The sequence below is a fragment of the Barbus barbus genome (assembly GCF_936440315.1).
Source record: "Barbus barbus genome assembly, chromosome: 6".
Taxonomy (NCBI): domain Eukaryota; kingdom Metazoa; phylum Chordata; class Actinopteri; order Cypriniformes; family Cyprinidae; genus Barbus; species Barbus barbus.
The window spans coordinates 9431446-9450990 of NC_136734.1; the positions used below are offsets into that span (position 1 = coordinate 9431446).

The window sequence follows — 19545 nt, forward strand, 5'->3', positions numbered from 1 at the left end:
TGCACTCAGATGAGACAAAACGTGTCCTACAACATGACCTGCCATTAGTTTTTATTTATTGCAACATTTCTACTTTAAAAACCTAATCAGGTGATCATATAAATGTTCTAATCATGAGTGTTTATCATGTTGTGCTCAAATGAATCATTTCACATGACTTTCTCTTCATCTTATACAAATGATGACATTACTATCCCAATACCTCCTGTGCTCAGAACAATACTCCAGATTCAAATATATAAAAAATAATTTATACATTTATAAATATATATAGTGAGTGGGGAGGGAAAAAATAAATAAATAAATAAATAACAGCAGAAAAAGGGAAAATTGATTTATAATCATTTATCCTGCTCCTACCACCATACCCAATCAGGTTTGAAAAGCCATTAAATGGATTGGAAACAATAAAATAAGTGATTCGTTTTTATGTTATTTTGAAAGTTTGATAGTTGAATGTACAATAGTCAAAATAGTTATTTTCTTTAAAAAACATCGATTTAGAACATCGCTGAACTTATAAATGCACGCGCTGGGCAGGCAGCAGTCACTCTCTCGCGCGCTACAGGATTGACATGGCGTCGTGCGCTGTACAGCTGGTGAGCATGTGCTGTCCGAAATATAATTAAAGTACTAATTTCACCGTGCACACACCTGTCAGTCTAACAACATTTGTTTTATTTTACCTGCAATAACTTATCAAATCTATTGTTTAGTTAGTGAAGCGATATCACGGCGTCGAAGATGACGACGTGCGTTTGTCCCCCGTCAATCATTTCTTTTACATTTAACCAGATTGACAAAGTAACGAGGAGGAAGGTTGAAAAACTGAAATTTGAAACAAAGATTTTGAAGGGCCCTTATATGAAGCACCCTTTACAAAACAGGTGTGTTCAGAGACTACTAACGTTTGAAGAATCTTGAAGCGTTTTCTCTGCTGTGTTTGCTCCCACTGCTCTTCTTGTGTGTCATGATGTTGTATTGTGTGTAGATGGGGTCTTTGGTTCTACAAGAATGATAAGAACAAAATGTGGCAAGACAATCTAAGTCTCATCACCAAGTTCGACACAGTTGAGGACTTCTGGGCGTAAGTTTTAAGATCACTACCGTTATCGTAATAAACTGGGCAAACAGTTGTCCAGGACAACTATTGAATATTATGTATTGTTGTATCTATAACAATGTTTCCAACTCCGTTGCCTGCACATTTGCTTTTTTTAAAAAGTGGTTCATTCATGGAGGTTTGTAAGTACAGGATATAGTCAACTAAATGTATTTAAGTTGACATGCAAGTATTGTACCTTTCAAACGTTTGGTATCAGTAAGATTTGTAATGTTTTGTAACTATACACTACTGTTCAAAAATGTCCTTTTTCTTTTCACGTGCACCTCTCATTTCACCATATCTGTAATGAGAAGTCTTTAGAAATCGGTTGTCAACCAGGAGAAGCTTTAATGGTTATTATAACTATGCACAATTATGTGATTTAAATTCCAGTAACCAGTTCCTCAAATTCATCAATTACAATTTATACTTGGAGTAAACTACAACATTTTGGAACCACTGCCAGACAGAGCACTGGAAGTTCATTACAGACTAATGAAATGTATTCTCATTCATAGAATAGAGTGTGTTTGCAACTTTAACCTGGTGTTTTGTTTTTTCTCATGTATAATAGTTCTTACCATTTTAACACCGGCATGAAAATCATCACAAATTTGGTATTGGCAGTTTTTTACCACTTAAACGCAGAGAGCGCATTGTTTAAAGAACAATAGGCAATACGAAAACATCTCTTATGTATATAAAACAATATTTTCTTTAGTTGGCCTATATGTTTGTTAATGAGAATTTTTAAATAAACGTCTTAACACCCACTTTGATTTTGCATGTTTTAATATGCACACTGTTCAAAATATTATAGTTTCTATTAGCATTCTGTCATAAAACAGTGGCCAGATATTGAAAAGTGGGTGAATAGGACCCTTTGAATCAAAATATATTAAGGCCAATATTAAAATAAGGATTTTACTTTAATATCCTGTGGTCAAGTTCAACAGTTGCTTGGCCACTGGAGCTCTCTGCAGGTTAATGGGTTCTTCTACAATTATTATTACAATTTAAAATGATTTTTTTTGTGTTTGTGATGTTAACAGCCTGATGGGGGCACACATACCGTAACTTCATTAAATTTATATATATATATATATATATATATATATATATATATTATACATTTTTTTTTTTTTTGTCCCATTATTGCTACTCTACATTTATATGTATTTAAAGCCCTTTTAGAGGTTTAGATTTTTAACATTTCTATTTCTTGATGCAAATCAAGCTATGTTCACAGTCTATTTTTATTTACCTAGTGAACAGTCTTAAAAAGCAATTATTGCAATTGTGTGGAGTGTGTGTACTTTGTCTTTTTGTCTGCCTGGATATCTGTGCAGCAGCAATATGAGATGATAAATCACAGTCACACAATATGATTTTTGGCCAAATTATGCTTCCCCAGTAAGAACCACAGCAAACCTGAAGCTCTTAAGAATCACAGTTTTTAAATCTGTTTTCGTTAGAGAAATCACAATGACGTATTTTCCGCAAATCAGAAATATAATTATGGTCATAGTCCTAGAAACCTGGCGACTTGAAAAATCACTAGTTTTTTTACTGGAAGGCCTCAAACTTTACACTCGACAGACGTTTTTAAATTTCTCTAAATATTACAGTATTTGTCAAGTTCATCTTCAAAGTATGTTTTTCTGATTCCCTTTCAATTGTTTCAGATTATACAACAACATGCAGCCACCAAGCAAACTCTCCTCTGGCTGTGACTACTCTATGTTCAAGGTGAACAGGGCATACCTTTCTGCTTATTACTTTATTTTTTTTTAATACTGTGCAGTGTTTCCCATACATTGATTTATTTGTGGCGGCCTGCCACAATATCAAAACAAATAGATTTTTTTCACAATCGAAACACTGTGCAGCCCGTGTGGGTGTTCTTATATCACTGTATTTCTGAAAGAAAACTGAAGAATTTTAGATGTCATTTTCATTTCATCTTGCATGTAATGTCTGATAAAGCAGCGTTTGTGAGCGGAGTGCTAATTTGTGTACAGCCATACCGGGGAAACCTCTTTCTCTCTTGCTCTAAAAGCGCCTCTTGCTGGCAGAGAGTGAATTTGCATATATGCCACCACAAATAGAGTCCAAGTCTGTGGGAAACACGGCTCTGTATAACTGTCCTGTTGATGACTAAAGTATGTTTGACAGTTCACATATCTGTCTAAAGTCAGTTCTGTTGATATGCTAGGGCTGTGTTGAAATGGATTAAATCATCAAACTAAGCCTATGAATAATTCAGATTACACTTTTATATAATGACTCTTTGTAAAGCACTTTCTTTGTTGCTTTACAGGATGGCATTGAGCCCATGTGGGAAGACCGGAGTAATAAATGCGGTGGCCGCTGGTTGATTACTCTAGCCAAGCAGCATAGACGCACAGAACTTGACCATTTTTGGCTGGAAACGGTAAGAGAAAATATAATTGCTTGGTTTAACCTTTGGATTTAATTTATTTTGTCTGCTGTGATTCACATCATTCTCATTGTATCATGTAAAGGAAGTTGCTTCAATTACTGCAAAAGAAAGATTACACTGAATACATATTTGTTCTTGTGGCAGCTGTTGTGTCTTATTGGAGAGGGCTTTGGCTCCTTCAGTCGGGATATCTGTGGAAGTGTAATCAATATTCGTGCCAAAGGGGACAAAATTGCCATCTGGACCTCCAATGCTGAGAACTGTGAGACAGTGACATACATTGGGTAAGCATGCTTTGAGTTTTATTCAAACATAAGCATGCTCATTTTTGTAAATTAACCTGTACTAAACTTTAAGCGGTATATATGTTGTACAAAGTGTTTATGATGCTTTGTTGAACTTCAGATTCTGTGATTGGTTACATTTTGCTCTGCCTAAGTTTGCTCAAAAGATGCTCAATTGTATTGTATAGTATTAAGTTATATTACGTGGGTGGGTGTGTGTGTTTGATTTTATAGATTTGAACATCTTTTGAATAATGTCAGGCAGAGCCAGATGTAAGCATTTGACCACTCATGGTGCTATAAACATTAATGGAATCATGGAACAGGAATTTGTGCCTAGCAACCTAATGAAGCTAATTATCCATCATATCAGATAGATGGAGAGCGGTCTGCAGTCCTCTGCTGCTAGGATATATTGTGCAACTACAAGATTCTCAGTGGACTGAATCTATACAGTGAACACATTTGTTTTCTACTAGATCTAAAAGATGGATTCTGAAATTGTTTAATAGTCAGAGCAGATTAGGGTTTGTTTTTGCTTAGGGCACATACTTTCAGACCACAGAACTCAGGGGTAAGCATTGTAGGTAGAAGAGTGCAGATTTCTTGGCTGTTCTCCAGAAAAGCATCAGTACCTTGAACTTAATGTGGGCAGCAATCGGCAGCCAATGGACTGAGACAAAAGAGGTGTGATGGTGGTATTTTGAAAAGATAAACACACTGGGGTTTTTTGGTGATATTCCAAAGTCATTTAGGATTTCGGCAAGTTGTTCACTTCCCTCATATTACTTCCCTTTCAGTAAGAAGTATAAAGAAAGTCTCGGGCTCCCGCAGAAACTTGTCATTGGATATCAAGCCCATGCAGACACTGCAACTAAGAGCAACTCCATAACCAAAAACAAGTTTGTTGTTTAAAAAGTGGGCATTAGTTTAATGCTGTTGCAGAGGCCTAGATGTTTATATTGGTAAAAGAATAATCTTGTATTCATATTTTGTGTTACTTTATATGTGTGGCTGTAACTTGTAGCATTTAAATTCACCTTCATAATATGCAAGACTTTGTAAATGTTGAACTTGTTTGAGTTGTACTTTTTGTGCTATTGAAGGGATGTCTAAACTGCTAAGACCTTTTTTCTTTGAAAATTAAAACAAAGTACTTTTGCAAATGTTTCTGTGGTTTCATGCATGTGTAAAGAGAAAATACTTTGGCTTTCCTTTTGAAGTCCTTTCCTAATTTAAATTGAAGTCTTAAAAGACATACTGAACTGCCTTTCAAAGAATCCACTTGTATAGATAGATTTACTTAATGGCAGCAGCACTTGAGCTGACATGGACACCACAGATTACTGCAAAAACCTGATGATCCATTACATGTTATCCATCATAATTTGTGAATGTTCCAGACAGCATCTTGTGTGATTTATTAGAAATAAGGAAATCTCTTTTAGGTATCTTAAATACTTCTAATTTTAGGTCATTCCTAGATGTGTAAATGCATAAATGTTCTGAAACCTTATGGTTCTGAGCATGTTGTGTAAAGTAGTATTTCGATTAGAGACCATTTCTCATTTTTAGCAGATTTTTCCTAACCATATTTGGGACAGGAAAAGTGTGCTTGAGAAATCTTTAGTGACTCGTGATTGGTCCTGTATTAATCCTCTGTTTGATGCACCACAATTGAAAAATAAATCCCAAACATGTTGACAAGCTTGGATGTTTTACTTTCGTTTTTTTCTTGTTTGATTAGATTATGGATCCTAACTACAAGTACGTTTATATGAATTATATTAAATCCTAAAAAAAAATGGTTCAATAGGTTTATGAATTCTGTGTAATACTTCCTGCCTATCGTGATCATTTTAAGATTAGCTGTAAGGGAAGCTTGGATTAACACTTTTAAAACTAGCATGGCTATTAATGGATCCAGTTTGTTTTTCCCACAATGGGAAAGTAGATATTTTTTTCAAAAGGCAATCATCTTTAGACTCACTTCTACTTTACATGTGCAAATCTGCTTTGTAAAATGCATTGCATTTGTTTGGACTGGAAATATGTTGACCATTTTGAATGATTTCAGCCATGTTGTTGGAGGTGACTGAAATAGGAGTGACCACAGGATGATTATAACCAGCCAGAGGAAATGGACTGATCTCTCTGGTTAATGTTTCACCCTTCTCATAGGAACAGCACACACAATCACAGTGCTCAGAGTTAATGGAGGAACGCAAAAAATGATCTAACATCAGAACTAGAGGCAAAACATGAAAGCATGCAATATTTGGTTCGGTTATTACAGGGAGTTGGTTGCTTCTGTTATAAATTCTTAATATTCACTGGGAATCGTGAATAATGATCTGACTTTTGTCTCTTTGTATGGAATTCATGATTTGATGCTTTTAATAAGGTAAGTACCTTTGTTTTGCACATCTGTTTTTAATGCTTAGTAGTGAAAGAAGCCAAAGTGTTAATTATAATCAGCCCCTTTTTTTTTTAAGAAAAAAAATGTGATTTTTGCTTTTGTGTGGGGGAGAAGACAATATACAAGTACTGATCATTACGCTTTTTTTTTTTTTCGTTTTTTTTTTTGGAAGTTAGGCGTTAACCTGTGTGTGGGTTCATTATAACACAAAGTCTGGCATGTCTTATATTTAGAGGTTTTTAATGAAATCATCTGCGTTGTCCTTTGGCCTCATTCATGAAACTTTGTGTAAGTTTGTAAAACCCTTCTTAAAGTCCGTTATTACAACAGTCCAACAATTTGCGGACAAATGATTTGTTGCAGTACTTCAGTTTCGCGAAGACCCATTGTATTTTAATTAATACACAATTAGATTCTAAGAGACGCTGTACAAAAACCTACATTTTTATCATCAAACTTAACTGAAACTTTTATTCAGTGTGCTCTGTATGCGCAGCTCATGCACCTCATTCTCTTACATAAACCACCCTTAACCTTTTTTCCAGGGACATGACCAGTGTTTTGTGGAATAGCCAGGTCCTGCTGGAGCATATTTCCAGAGTTAATTAGCTGGATTCTAAAACGCTACACCTGGGAAGTGAGTCTAAACTGGCCATAGTATCACACAGATCCAGCAGTGGGAAGGTTAGCCATGTGGAACTCCATGTGGATTTGTCTCTCTAACTTACAACTTAAGAAAAACCATGGGGCTAGTTTGAACAAAAGTGTGATTCCCACCAACATGGTGGAACTGACCTTAAGTTAAAATAAATAGTATTATGAATATCTGCTTTTCAAGCATTTTGTGATCAGATAAGATGGTGATTGCGCCCTTAGACTGTATTGCTTTGAAAACATTACAAAGAATAGTTACACCAGATTATAATTTCTTCCTTACAGTCTTGTGAATTAATTAGTGAAACACTTGGCATAAGCGGAGTTAATGCTTATGAAACAACAGTTCATTTATTACCTTATCCATTTAATTTAATTAAAAAATTTGTCAATAGAATTTGTCTATTCATTTGAATGCTATTAATTAAGTATTTGTGAATGATTAATGAAAAATGTGTGTGTGTATATATATACATATATATAAACATAAACTAGAGCTAGTGTAAAATAAATGTTAAAAACAGGAGTAAAATAAAGTCAGACTGCATCTCTTGTTCATATTTGCTTTCTCATGCAGAATGAATGAATTTAGTGAGTGAAGTTGTTCACTTAGAATCTGGGCACAACTACAAAATGGCTGACACTTGAAATAGTATATAGGGAATAAAATAGGGAGTGGTTTTGGCCACAAGGGTCAGTTCAATTTAGCTAATACATTTTTCTGCTGTGGAGCTAATGGTTTGAATCAAAGGCTAAAGTATCTGGACCATTCTACAGAATTGGTCCAAACTGCTGTCCCACAACCAAAAAAAAAAAAAACCCATTTAAAAACCAAGTATTATTGAAACCTACAATAATATTTGAAATATTAGTAAGCTTTATATATATATATATATATATATATATATACAGTATATATACATACATGCAGTACAATCATAATTTTTTGGGTACTTTCAATTGGGAGGTGGCTGTCCCGAACCCTAACCCCTAAATTTTGTTATGAAAATATTGAAATAATAAAAAAAAAAAAAATTTCCATTGTTGTTTTTAAAAGTATGTTTTTGATTCTTTTAAAAAGTGACATTAAAAAAAATTATTTGTAAATGATCAAACTTTATGTAAAAAAAAAAAAAAAAAAAGTCCCGCATTTTTCATGTCACTACGAAACGGTGTATGTTTTAGTGTATTGGCCGAGACTGATTTGAACTAAATTTATGATCAGGAAATATTCCTGTGTCCCACTCTCTAGCTACAAGGTGTGAGTAGATAGGTCTCATCATTTTGAGGTAAATTGTTTTCAAAAGTCTGAAAATCTGTGGTTATAACTTCAAGGAATGTCACTATTAAACACCATTTTTCTGCAATTAAGCACACTTTTTTTTATTCCATAATATTTAGTTTTTATATCATTGTTTCAGTAGTGACAAAATGGAACACATAATCCTTTATTTGGTGAAAATAAACAATTTTAGTACAGTTATGTTTTGTATTTTAGTATGTTGTAGTAGTGTTTTAGTAAAATTCTGTAACGTGATGTGGTTGCTACCAAAGCGTTACTGTCACTACCAAAAATGTGCTGTCATTACCGAAACATGGGATGTTTTGTCAGAAATAAAGTATACTGAATTGTCAACTAAGATGCTATCTTTTTGGATCAATGTATATTCAAACTAATGAATCCTTTGAAATCAGTGTGATTGACAAATTTATTTGACAAATATTACAACACTTTCTGAAAATACAACATGAGAATTAACTGCACAATTACTAGAAATGTTTACCTTGGATATCATACAATTTGCATACAATACAATTTTTATTTTCCAAGACCAAGATTTTTTTTTCCAATTCCGGCCCATATAGGCTGTGGGAACCACTATATAAAGCAAGTTTTCATACATATTAATTCTGACTTATTTTGAACCAAGTCGGACTGAAATAAACCTGGCTTATTTGGTAAACTTGTTTTATGAAACAGGCCCCTGGCTGGCACACCACATCACGAATATATTAGTTAGTAGGACTTTTAGTTTGTTTTCTTTAGTTTCACAGTTGTCTTAGTTCTTTTCCCACTTCTCTTTGTGTTGCCATGGTTACTAATGTCATTTGTTCATTCTGTTCAGTTGTGTGTCATTTGTTAATGTATTTAAGTTCAACCTTTACTTGAGTTTTGTGTCCGGTCTTGTTTTTGGAAGTTGTATTGTTTCTGTACCTGCTGCGGATCACTGTGTGGATCTTTATTAAACTCTGTTTTGGATTTTATCTTTTCCTCAGGCACTCCTGCAATGATTGTGACAACTACATTTGCTAAAAAGTGTTGTATAAAACAGAGCAGACTATCCAGAGTATTATATCCCACAATGTAATGCTCTGAAATGTACATATTTAGTGATATTTTGGCAAAAGCTCACAAGCAAGACAGCAGAAAGAGTCACTGAAAATCCACACCACTGTTGCACAGACTAACAGCCTGTCTAGAAGGTGCAAATGGTGAAAAGTTCCAGTGCTAAGTATCTGCGGGCAAAATATCAATACTCGTGCAATGGTAGAGTTCAATTGCTGGGTTCTGGAAGAAAAAGTCTTAATTTTCTCCATAGGGGAATTGATTTTGAATGATTATATATAAACCTTTAAAGACAGACCTACTGTGAGCTATGAGGATGTCGAGTGATGGAATGAATATGTTTCAGCATTTTTTTGGAAAGAATAATCATGTTCAGCAGTGAAATTCCTGATGATAATCTATATCGTCTATGCAAACATCTCCACCAATCAGAGAATCATGACAAGCAAAAGAGCACTTTAGTGGCCACACACTCATATGAAGGTCTACTACAAATGACATTGTATGCTTGTATGCCCTATGCTTTTTGTGGTGTGTGTGTGTGTGTGTGTGTATATAGGCATCTGAAAAAGTGAGTGGGCACTGTTGCACTCTATGTGCTCGGCCAATCAAATTCAAAGACCGGAACTACTGTAACTGTTGTATAAATATAAACATTCTTTGTTTTTACTGTTTTGTTCATGTTACTAAGTTTCCCTTTTATGTTTTTTTGTCCAGGAATGTCCAGCATTCAACCAAATACTGTGTGGTGAATCAAAAATCAAACACTAGCTACTTTAAGTTACTTTCATGGGCTGTGTTTTCCCCCATCCGTCACATAATGAACAGGAGAGACATTTACTGGAGAAAGGAACAAAAGAATCTTCATCTCTGCAAATAGACCCATCTATGATCAGCGATGCGGGTGGACTTCTCAGCTCCTTCCCCGCTCAAGAATGTGTTGGTCCGTCTGACGCTCTATGCATATTGTCTGTTGATTTCATCAACTAAGAGAAGAGCATTTTAAAATAATTTTTGACAGAAGACGCAATTGACGAAACTAGTGGAAATTCCAAAACGTGACGCTCTGCCAACGTCTACCTTGCCCCATGAAGACCGCTTCAGAAACCAACTGAAGCAATGAGGTTTCATCTGAAGTTTTACTGGCACTACCTGGTTCTGCTGGGTTTCAGCGGTGTAATTTCTATCTATGGCCCACACCAGAGGGCCCAGAAGACAGGTGACATACTGCTAGGGGGGCTTTTCCCAATACACTTTGGAGTGGCATCCAAAGACCAGGATCTTGCAGCGAGGCCCGAGTCAACTGAGTGTGTCAGGTATAAACACAACATGATCAGCTTCTCCAATCTTTGATTTTCAGATACTCTTAAGGATTTCAGTCAGCTTAGAAAGCCATATTTAATTTGAGGTCCGTTCAATAGGTTGTCCTGTTTTAAGTCACTACAAGTTTGTTTGGAAAGACAACTTTCCAGTGTTTTGTTAGCTTAACAACAGAACAACCTACACTCAAGCAAATTTGGTGTAGACGCAATTTCACTCAGAAATTACTAGTAAATTTCACAAATAATAACAAAGAAACGTTAAGTAACACATTGAAGCTACTGACACTTAATTGACACTAACTCCGCCCACCAACGTGTGATTGGGCTAGTTAACATTACAAAAGATGCTTATGCAACAACGGATTCAGTGGCTTTTTTTCTCTCTCACTTTTCAAATCGCATATCAATTTGTAGGCATTTATTTTCAATAAAAATTAATGAAATAATCCAAAAATTCTAAATAAAGTATCGGGTAGGGTTAGGTTAGGTGCAGGGAGGGATTTATTGTCCCAATAAGGTGGCATCTATTTAATAACTTGAATTAAAATGATAATTTACAATCAATACGTCATTATTGCATACTGTTTTATAATGTATTACAATAATGAGATGCAGATAATTGCCATTATTTCCAATAAGTAGTATAGTTTTAACAGTGTGAATAGAATCTATAGCTATTTGCACTTAGTGTAAAATAGCATATCGCTAAAAAGATACTGCTGTTTTCACTTAGTGTAGAATCTATTGCTATTTGTACTTAGTGCAAATAGCCACTGTCTAATCTTTATTTTATTTAGAACTTAACAATTTTACAGTGTTTGTCTTTTTCTAAAAGCCTTGCTTTTGTCATGTCATATTAAATATTTTTTGTCAGTTCTAACCAAGTACTAGTCCTTGCTGTTTACCTAAAAAATAAACGTGGCCCAAAGTATCAGTCTTTATGCTGTAGAAATATAGGCTACTTTCTTTTTCAGATATAATTTTCGTGGATTCCGTTGGCTACAATCTATGATCTTTGCTATAGAAGAAATCAACAACAGCTCTACTCTTCTTCCAAACATCACGCTTGGCTACCGTATATTTGACACATGTAACACTGTCTCGAAAGGTCTTGAGGCATCGCTAAGCTTTGTTGCACAGAACAAGATTGATTCACTCAACTTGGATGAGTTCTGTAACTGCACAGGGAACATCCCATCAACCATTGCAGTGGTTGGGGCATCTGGATCTGCAGTATCTACAGCAGTGGCTGACCTTCTGGGCCTCTTCTACATTCCTCAGGTTGTTTTGCAATTTCCAAACCATCTCTAAGTGTTTAATTAGAATAGTTTTTGTGAACAATTACAAGAAGTAAGAAATATGCTTGTTAAATGCAGGTAAATAAAAAACATATTACAGTATAGTTTTATATTACAAGTTTTCTGAAATGTTATGAATAATATGCAGATTAGATGTTTTAATTAAATACACTCTAATTTGCATACATTTCCAGAATAGAAGTTTGGACATTGCATAAAGCCAGGTTAAGAGTTAGATAAAACTGCATCTAACTTAAAGTAAAAAAAAAAAAAAAAAAAAACTCATTTTGGAAAACTGCCTATAAAATATATATTGTAATTAAAATCTAATGTACAGACACAATTAAATAAAGTGCACTTAATTTATTTTTTTATTTTTTGGATGTTTCCAAGCTGGAATCTAAAACTAGTTTAAAATCTCAAAAGTGGTCAGTGCATGAACAAACAATGGTTTAGTGTCTTGCCTTACAAATGACTCACTATTACATCATTCTAAACCATTTTTTATGTGGAACACAAAAGGACAATTTTGTCAAAATGAGGTATTATACATGCTACTTGTTTTTTTTTTTTTTTCTTTACTTGACAGGTATGGTCAATATGAGCTGTCATTTTATTTAAAAAAAATGCTGCATGAATAAATACACTAAAAATAAGAACTAAATTGTCTTAAAATTGTCCCTCTCCTCTTCTGTTTTTCAGATCAGCTATGCTTCATCCAGTCGACTTTTAAGCAACAAGAATCAGTACAAATCCTTCATGAGAACTATCCCCACAGATGAGTATCAGGCTATTGCCATGGCTGCCATCATTGACCACTTCCAGTGGAACTGGGTGATTGCTATAGCCTCTGACGATGAATATGGCCGTCCGGGTATTGAAAAGTTTGAGAACGAAATGTTTCACAGGGACATCTGCATCGATCTTAATGTTTTAATTTCACAATACATTGATGAAGCTGAGATTCGCCGCCTGGCGGACCGCATCGAAAACTCAACCGCTAAAGTTATTGCCGTGTTTGCTAGTGGACCAGATATTGAGCCACTCATTAAAGAGATGGTGAGGAGAAACGTCACAGACCGTATCTGGTTGGCAAGCGAGGCGTGGGCCAGCTCTAGCCTGGTTGCCAAGCCAGAGTACCTTGATGTCATGGGAGGAACTATTGGCTTTGCACTGAGGGCTGGCCATATACCAGGCTTTAAAGAATTCCTACAACAAGTGCATCCAAAGAAGTCCAGCCATAATGAGTTTGTGAGAGAATTTTGGGAGGAGACTTTTAACTGTTACTTAGAAGATAGTCCAAGGAATGAGGATAGTGAAAATGGCAGTACAAGTTTCAGACCACTGTGCACCGGTGAAGAAGATATCGCAAGTGTGGAGACGCCGTACCTGGACTACACACACCTAAGAATTTCTTATAATGTGTATGTGGCTGTTTATGCCATAGCACAGGCACTTCAGGACATATTAACCTGCACACCTGGAAAAGGATTGTTTGCTAATGGTTCTTGTGCAGACATTAGGAAAGTTGAAGCTTGGCAGGTGGGTTACTTATCATGCTACATTTATATTTTTGAGCTGCACAAGAATTTTCTGTTGCAGTATTCCAGAAGGTTCCCTTCTGCTCTCCTCTTTCTAAGATAGTAACAGAATGATATTCACATGCCTCTTTTTATTCTAAAAGGTTCTGAAACAACTGAGACACCTCAACTTTATAAACAGCATAGGGGAGAAGGTGCGCTTTGACAATGGCAGTGAGCTCTCAGCAAATTATACGATCATAAACTGGCATCGATCACCTGAGGATGGTTCTGTTGTATTTAAGGAGGTTGGTTATTACAGTATACATAACAAGAATGGGGCCAAACTTTCCATTGACAAGACTATGATACTGTGGAACGGCCATCTAACTGAGGTGAGTAAGCATAGAACATACAGTTCCTAGTTTTCTTGCCTCTTAGATTATTTATTTCGCCTAGGGTTCATTAACTAATGGAGTACCCAAAGGATCACATCGTTATTCAGTCAGTTACAGCAACAAATGTGACTTGTTGTATAGACCTGTAGCTTGAGACAATATATTGCTTCTCTTTTCTCTCCCAGGTACCATTTTCCAACTGTAGTGATGAGTGTGAACCTGGAACCAGAAAAGGGATTATTGATGGCAAGCCCACATGCTGCTTCGAGTGTACAGAGTGCTCAGATGGGGAGTACAGTGATCATAAAGGTTAGCAAATTTAGGAATTAGCAACTTTATATAGAACTTTAGAAGACTGTCAACACTTTCTTTGCTGGTGGAAGCAACAATGGTAGAGCAGAGTTTATCTCTAGTCCTAATTAAACAGGATTACTGCACTTCTCTTTCTTCTTTCCGGTATCCTTTTGTACAACTCTTAACAGCAATTCAGTGATGTCAAGGGTATAATGCAGGAGTGTCCAATCCTGTTCCTGGAGGGCAAATGTCCTGTAGACTGTGCAATGTATTATAGGTATTCATTGTCCAGCTCAGTTCAGTTCAAATAGTATCTGCGCAATCAAATTGACTGGAAATTAAGTGTCCCAACTAAGCAAGCCAGAGGTGACAGCGGCAAAGAACCAAAACTCCATTGGTGACAGAAATGGAGAGAAAAAAAAAACCTTGGGAGAAACCGGGCTCAGTAGTTGGGGGCCAGTTCTCCTCTGGCCAGATGAAACTAGCAGTTTAATTCCAGGCTGCAGCAAAGTAAGATAGAGCAGAGGACTCTGGTTCCTGTGGTTTAGGTGACGAGGTCTTTGCTGGGGATCTGTCTCTGGAGCTCATCTAGTTGACATGGTCTCCGCTGACATTCAGGGCTGTAGAGGTCACATCTAGGTGCTGATCCACCATCTGGACTGGACATAGACTGGAACTGGGTGACTGCAGTGGCCATCGGATCTGCATACAGACTGGATCTGGGTGGCTATGGCAACCTCAGAATAAGAATGAAACAGAATAATATTAGGAATAATAGGAAAATAGGAAAAGGATCTGCCACCCGCAGTTGATTTTGATATTCTAGGTATTATCAAATGGCCAGCATTTTGAGATCGTAACGAACGTGAAGGACTATAATGTGATAAGAGCTCACTCAAGTACTGAGGTGCTAAACCATTCAGGGCTTTATAAGTAATTAGCCAGATTTTAAACTGTATACTATGTTTAATAGGGAGCCAATGCAGCGTTGACAGAACCGGGCTACTATGATCATACTTCCTGGTTCTAGCAAGAACTGTAGTTGCTACATTTTGGACCAACTGGAGCTTGTTTATTAAGTGTACAGAGAAACCACCCAATAAAGCATTATAATAATCTAAAATCTAACCTTGAGGTCATGAACGCATGAATTAACGTTTCTGCATTTTACATCGAAAACATGGGTCATATATATATTCCTCATTGTTAACTGAAGCATAAATTAATGTTAAAGGGGTCATCAGATGCAAAACTAACTTTTACATGTTGTTTGAACATAAATGTGTTGACAGTGTGTACACAACCACCCTATTGATAGTTTTCATGTGATATCACACCCTAGAAATCACATTATATCACAAAAAGAAGCTTTGCTCCACTGACCGCCAGCTATTTTTACGCAGATTGCATCAAGTAATAATGTAGTAAAACGCAGATATTAAAAGGCGAAATTCAGTAAACACCTTATTGATGATATATATTTTGTACAGGCAAGCAGATGAACCCAGAATATAAACGCATATAAACGCAATGTGCAAAGTTTCACATTAAAAGGTTTCCCATAGAAAACCATTATAAGGAAAACACTGAACCGTTAAGTGGATTGCGTTCATGTTTCCGGCCTCATCTGTTTGCTTGTGTAAACTATGCTTCATTAATATTGTGAATACTCAATTTGATCTTTTAACTGTACTGTTTTAAATATATTACGGCACTTTGTGTTTTTACAACGTTTTGTCGCACTATTTATGATTGAAATATTGCTTAATATGGATTGCAAATGGCTAAAACTTGCATTTAGTTCACATACCTTTGTTTTATTCTTTTGAGAGGTGATCAAAATATTTGTGGCTGGGAAACAGATGAACAATTGAGACACTTGTGCTGCAGTTTTATGGATGTTTTGCCCTCCAAGTCTTCGAGCCGGTCACGTGACTGAAAACTATGAATAATAATACCAATCCACCCAGTGGTATTTTTTAAATCTCTATAAGTAATATCCCCTTTTTAAAATCAAGCCGTTCTCAGCTTCTTGGCTGTGTGACTATGACTATGTTTTTTCACAATAGTTGATTGACACTGGTGTTTTAACTTAGACCCACCCTGAGTAAAATGTCATCAGTCTGCCATTGTTTCGACACTGGAGCATGGACGTAGACAAGAATGGCTCCTAAGCGATTGAGGTGTTTTGTTGTTGGTTGTAATAATGAACATAGCAGTCGTCATTTACTCCCGATATCTGAGCTGCTGAAGCTGCAGAGGATTAACGTTACTTTCGTTTTTGAAGGGAATGCACCTTCCGATCTACCAAAATGCGCCTATGTTTGAGTGAATTATTCGTAATCCAGCTTCACTTACAGATGAAATGAGTATAAGGGTTTTTCATGAATCTTTGTAAATCACTTTTCCTAATAATGTGCTAGGTAGCACGTTTCGTGGCTAAATGCAGCTAAAGTAAACATCTCATCACCCCACAGAAGGGGGGGGGGGGGGTGAGCAGAGCTCATTAGCATTTAAAGAGAAATGCAACAAAATGGGTTGCTGTGAAAAGAGTTTTTTACGCTACCATTGAGAAATTTTAACCAAAGGATGTTATAGATTTTTCATTTAGACCCTGAAGAATCATATCAACTTGTGCAAAATGGGCATCCGATGATCCCTTTAACAATTGAATAATTGTACGATTGAGTGTTACTGTAATTATCACAACAGTGTGAATATTGTATTTTTTCCTGATTCTTTTCTTTTCTCCACAGATGCCAGTGTTTGCTCTAAATGCCCAAACAACTCCTGGTCTAACGGCAATCACACATCCTGCTTTATGAAGGAGATTGAGTTTCTCTCCTGGACTGAACCATTTGGGATTGCTTTGGCCTTATTTGCAGTTCTTGGGGTTCTGTTAACAGCTTTTGTATTGGGTGTTTTTGTGCAATTCCGTGACACTCCAATTGTGAAAGCATCGAACCGAGAGCTGTCATTTCTTTTGCTTTTCTCACTCATCTGTTGTTTCTCTAGCTCTCTTATATTCATAGGTGAACCACAGGACTGGACGTGCCGTGTACGGCAACCAGCTTTTGGAATCAGCTTTGTGTTATGCATCTCTTGCATTCTAGTTAAAACCAATCGTGTCCTACTGGTGTTTGAAGCCAAAATCCCCACCAGTCTCCACCGTAAATGGTGGGGACTGAACCTGCAGTTCTTACTGGTGTTCCTGTTCACATTTGTGCAAGTGATGATCTGTGTGGTTTGGTTGTACAATGCTCCACCAGGGAGTTACAAGAACTATGACATTGATGAGATCATCTTTATCACCTGTAACGAGGGCTCCATGATGGCACTGGGCTTCCTCATCGGTTATACGTGCCTGCTGGCAGCTGTTTGTTTCTTCTTTGCATTCAAGTCTCGGAAACTTCCTGAAAACTTCACAGAGGCCAAGTTCATAACATTTAGTATGCTGATTTTTTTCATTGTTTGGATCTCCTTCATCCCAGCATACTTCAGCACGTATGGCAAATTTGTCTCAGCGGTTGAAGTTATTGCCATTCTGGCCTCCAGCTTCAGTTTGCTAGCCTGTATCTTTTTCAATAAGGTGTACATCATTCTCCTAAAACCATCCAGGAACACAATTGAGGAGGTTCGCTGTAGCACAGCAGCTCATGCTTTCAAAGCAGCAGCAAAAGCGACGCTACGACACAGTTCTGCCTCCAGGAAGAGGTCAAGCAGTGTGGGTGGGTCCTCTGCCTCCTCGCCCTCTTCCTCAATCAGCATGAAGACCAATGGGAATGAAATGGAGTCCCCCTCTACACGGAGACATAGTCAGAAACCAAGGGTGAGCTTTGGAAGTGGAACAGTCAGTTTCTCCTTAAGCTTCGAGGAAGCGAGAAAGAACTCGGTCAAATGAGTGCACAAACTGGTTTGTGAATAATTGAACTTCCACTGTAATTTAAATCTTCTTTTTGATTAAAGTAGGTTGGTTTTGGCATCATGGTGGTGGTATCACATTAGTTATATCTATCATTTTCCCCAAAGCAACCTCTACTGAATATGAGAACAGCCAGAACCCCTCCCAGTCTTCAGGCACGGACTAATTTCTGTCAACAAAACTTAGACCTGCCATAACTCACTGACACAAAAGACTCATTTGTGTGCGAGCCATTTACCACAGCATTCATTTATAGACACTTTTTATGTCACTCTGTTTAAGACATCTGCAAAATGCCTTAAATGTAACAGAAGCAGTTAAATAAAACAAAAACACTTGATTTATGTCTCATGTGATTTCTAGTCCCATGAAAATAGTTTTAATAGTTTGCTTACAAGCAAAAAGGGAAAGTGACAGAGCCTGTAATACAACACGGGACTGGGTTTTTGAGATGGTGACAACTCCAAGAATGCAAAGGATTTGAAACGGACTCAGAGATTAGCTTTCTTGCTCAACAAGCAGGTAAGATACCTACTGATTACAAGCTCTACTACGCCATTGGTCTCAAACTCAATTCCTGGAAGGCCACAGCTCTTCACAATTTAACTCCAACCAGCTCCAAATCACACCTGCCTTTAATTTTCACGCGATCCTGAAGACCTTAATTAGTTGCTTCCGGTGTGTTTGATTAGAGTTGGAGCTAAACTTTGCAGGACAGTCGATCGTCAGGAACAGGGTTGGGCACCCCTGCTCTACACAGTCATCCGTGCAGTAATTATCCAATGGGAGGATCTTACCTCTTTGCTTAGTTAAATCCAGGTGGTGACTTTTTTTTGGACGAGCAGTGTGATATATAATATAAAACAATTGCTGGATTATTTGTTACTAAATTGTTACATATTGAGAGATGATTGCATATGGAAAATTACTTCACAACAGACGAAGTATACAACACAAATGCATGTTTGCTCTGTTTAATCAAGTGGATCAGCTAACTTAAATTCAGATGGCATAAATCTCACAAACACTGATGTCAAGATTAATAAAAGCATAATCATTCAATGCATGTGTTGAAATGAGATTTAATAACAATTATGTTCGGAAGGAAAATTAAAGGTCAGGGGACATCCTTCTGTAATTGCTTGCAGCATTGGGCCTGTCCCAGTACCCACATTTGCAGTCTTGGCCACTTGAGAATGCGTGAATGCGACAGGAAGTACACGAGACTGTCCCAGGACTGCGTAATGCACACTAAATCCACACTATTCTGAGCAGTATTTCAAGCTAAGCATATGCCATCATTCATCATGTTCAGGTACTCACGTGCCCCGAAATAGTGAGCTGTAAAAGAAAATTGTAAAATTGCAGTGCAAATTAATTTAATTGGATATTAAATATAATTTGTATAAAATGTAGTATATTTCAATATTGTGTATTTGAAACTCATTTTATTTTACATTACAAAAAATTAATCATTTTATTAATTTCAACAATTTTAGTCTTTGCGTCCGACACGTTTTCTCACTGACACGCCCCCAA

General features: G+C 36.6%; 2 protein-coding genes across 3 annotated transcripts; both read left to right on the top strand.

Moving 5' to 3' along the window:
• The first annotated feature begins 374 nt into the window (after positions 1 to 374).
• On the top strand, positions 375 to 5541 carry eif4e1b (eukaryotic translation initiation factor 4E family member 1B). Of its 2 annotated transcripts, none has more exons than XM_079419039.1 (7): positions 375 to 599; positions 796 to 887; positions 992 to 1087; positions 2791 to 2854; positions 3426 to 3539; positions 3693 to 3832; positions 4633 to 5541. In XM_079419039.1, the coding sequence occupies exons 1-7, from the start codon at positions 576 to 578 to the stop codon at positions 4745 to 4747; spliced, it is 645 nt and encodes a 214-aa protein (XP_079275165.1). In that variant the 5' UTR covers positions 375 to 575; the 3' UTR covers positions 4748 to 5541. The 2 variants fall into 2 exon arrangements, with proteins under 2 accessions (XP_079275165.1, XP_079275166.1); XM_079419040.1 differs by having other exon boundaries at positions 419 to 599; positions 4206 to 5537.
• A 4428-nt stretch (positions 5542 to 9969) lies between these two features.
• casr (calcium-sensing receptor) lies at positions 9970 to 17985 on the top strand (the record flags this gene model as incomplete). The annotated part of the gene is made up of 6 exons (XM_079419041.1): positions 9970 to 10568; positions 11549 to 11855; positions 12575 to 13414; positions 13557 to 13787; positions 13976 to 14099; positions 16841 to 17985. The coding sequence occupies exons 1-6, from the start codon at positions 10372 to 10374 to the stop codon at positions 17983 to 17985; spliced, it is 2844 nt and encodes a 947-aa protein (XP_079275167.1). The 5' UTR covers positions 9970 to 10371.
• Positions 17986 to 19545: the final 1560 nt, after the last annotated feature.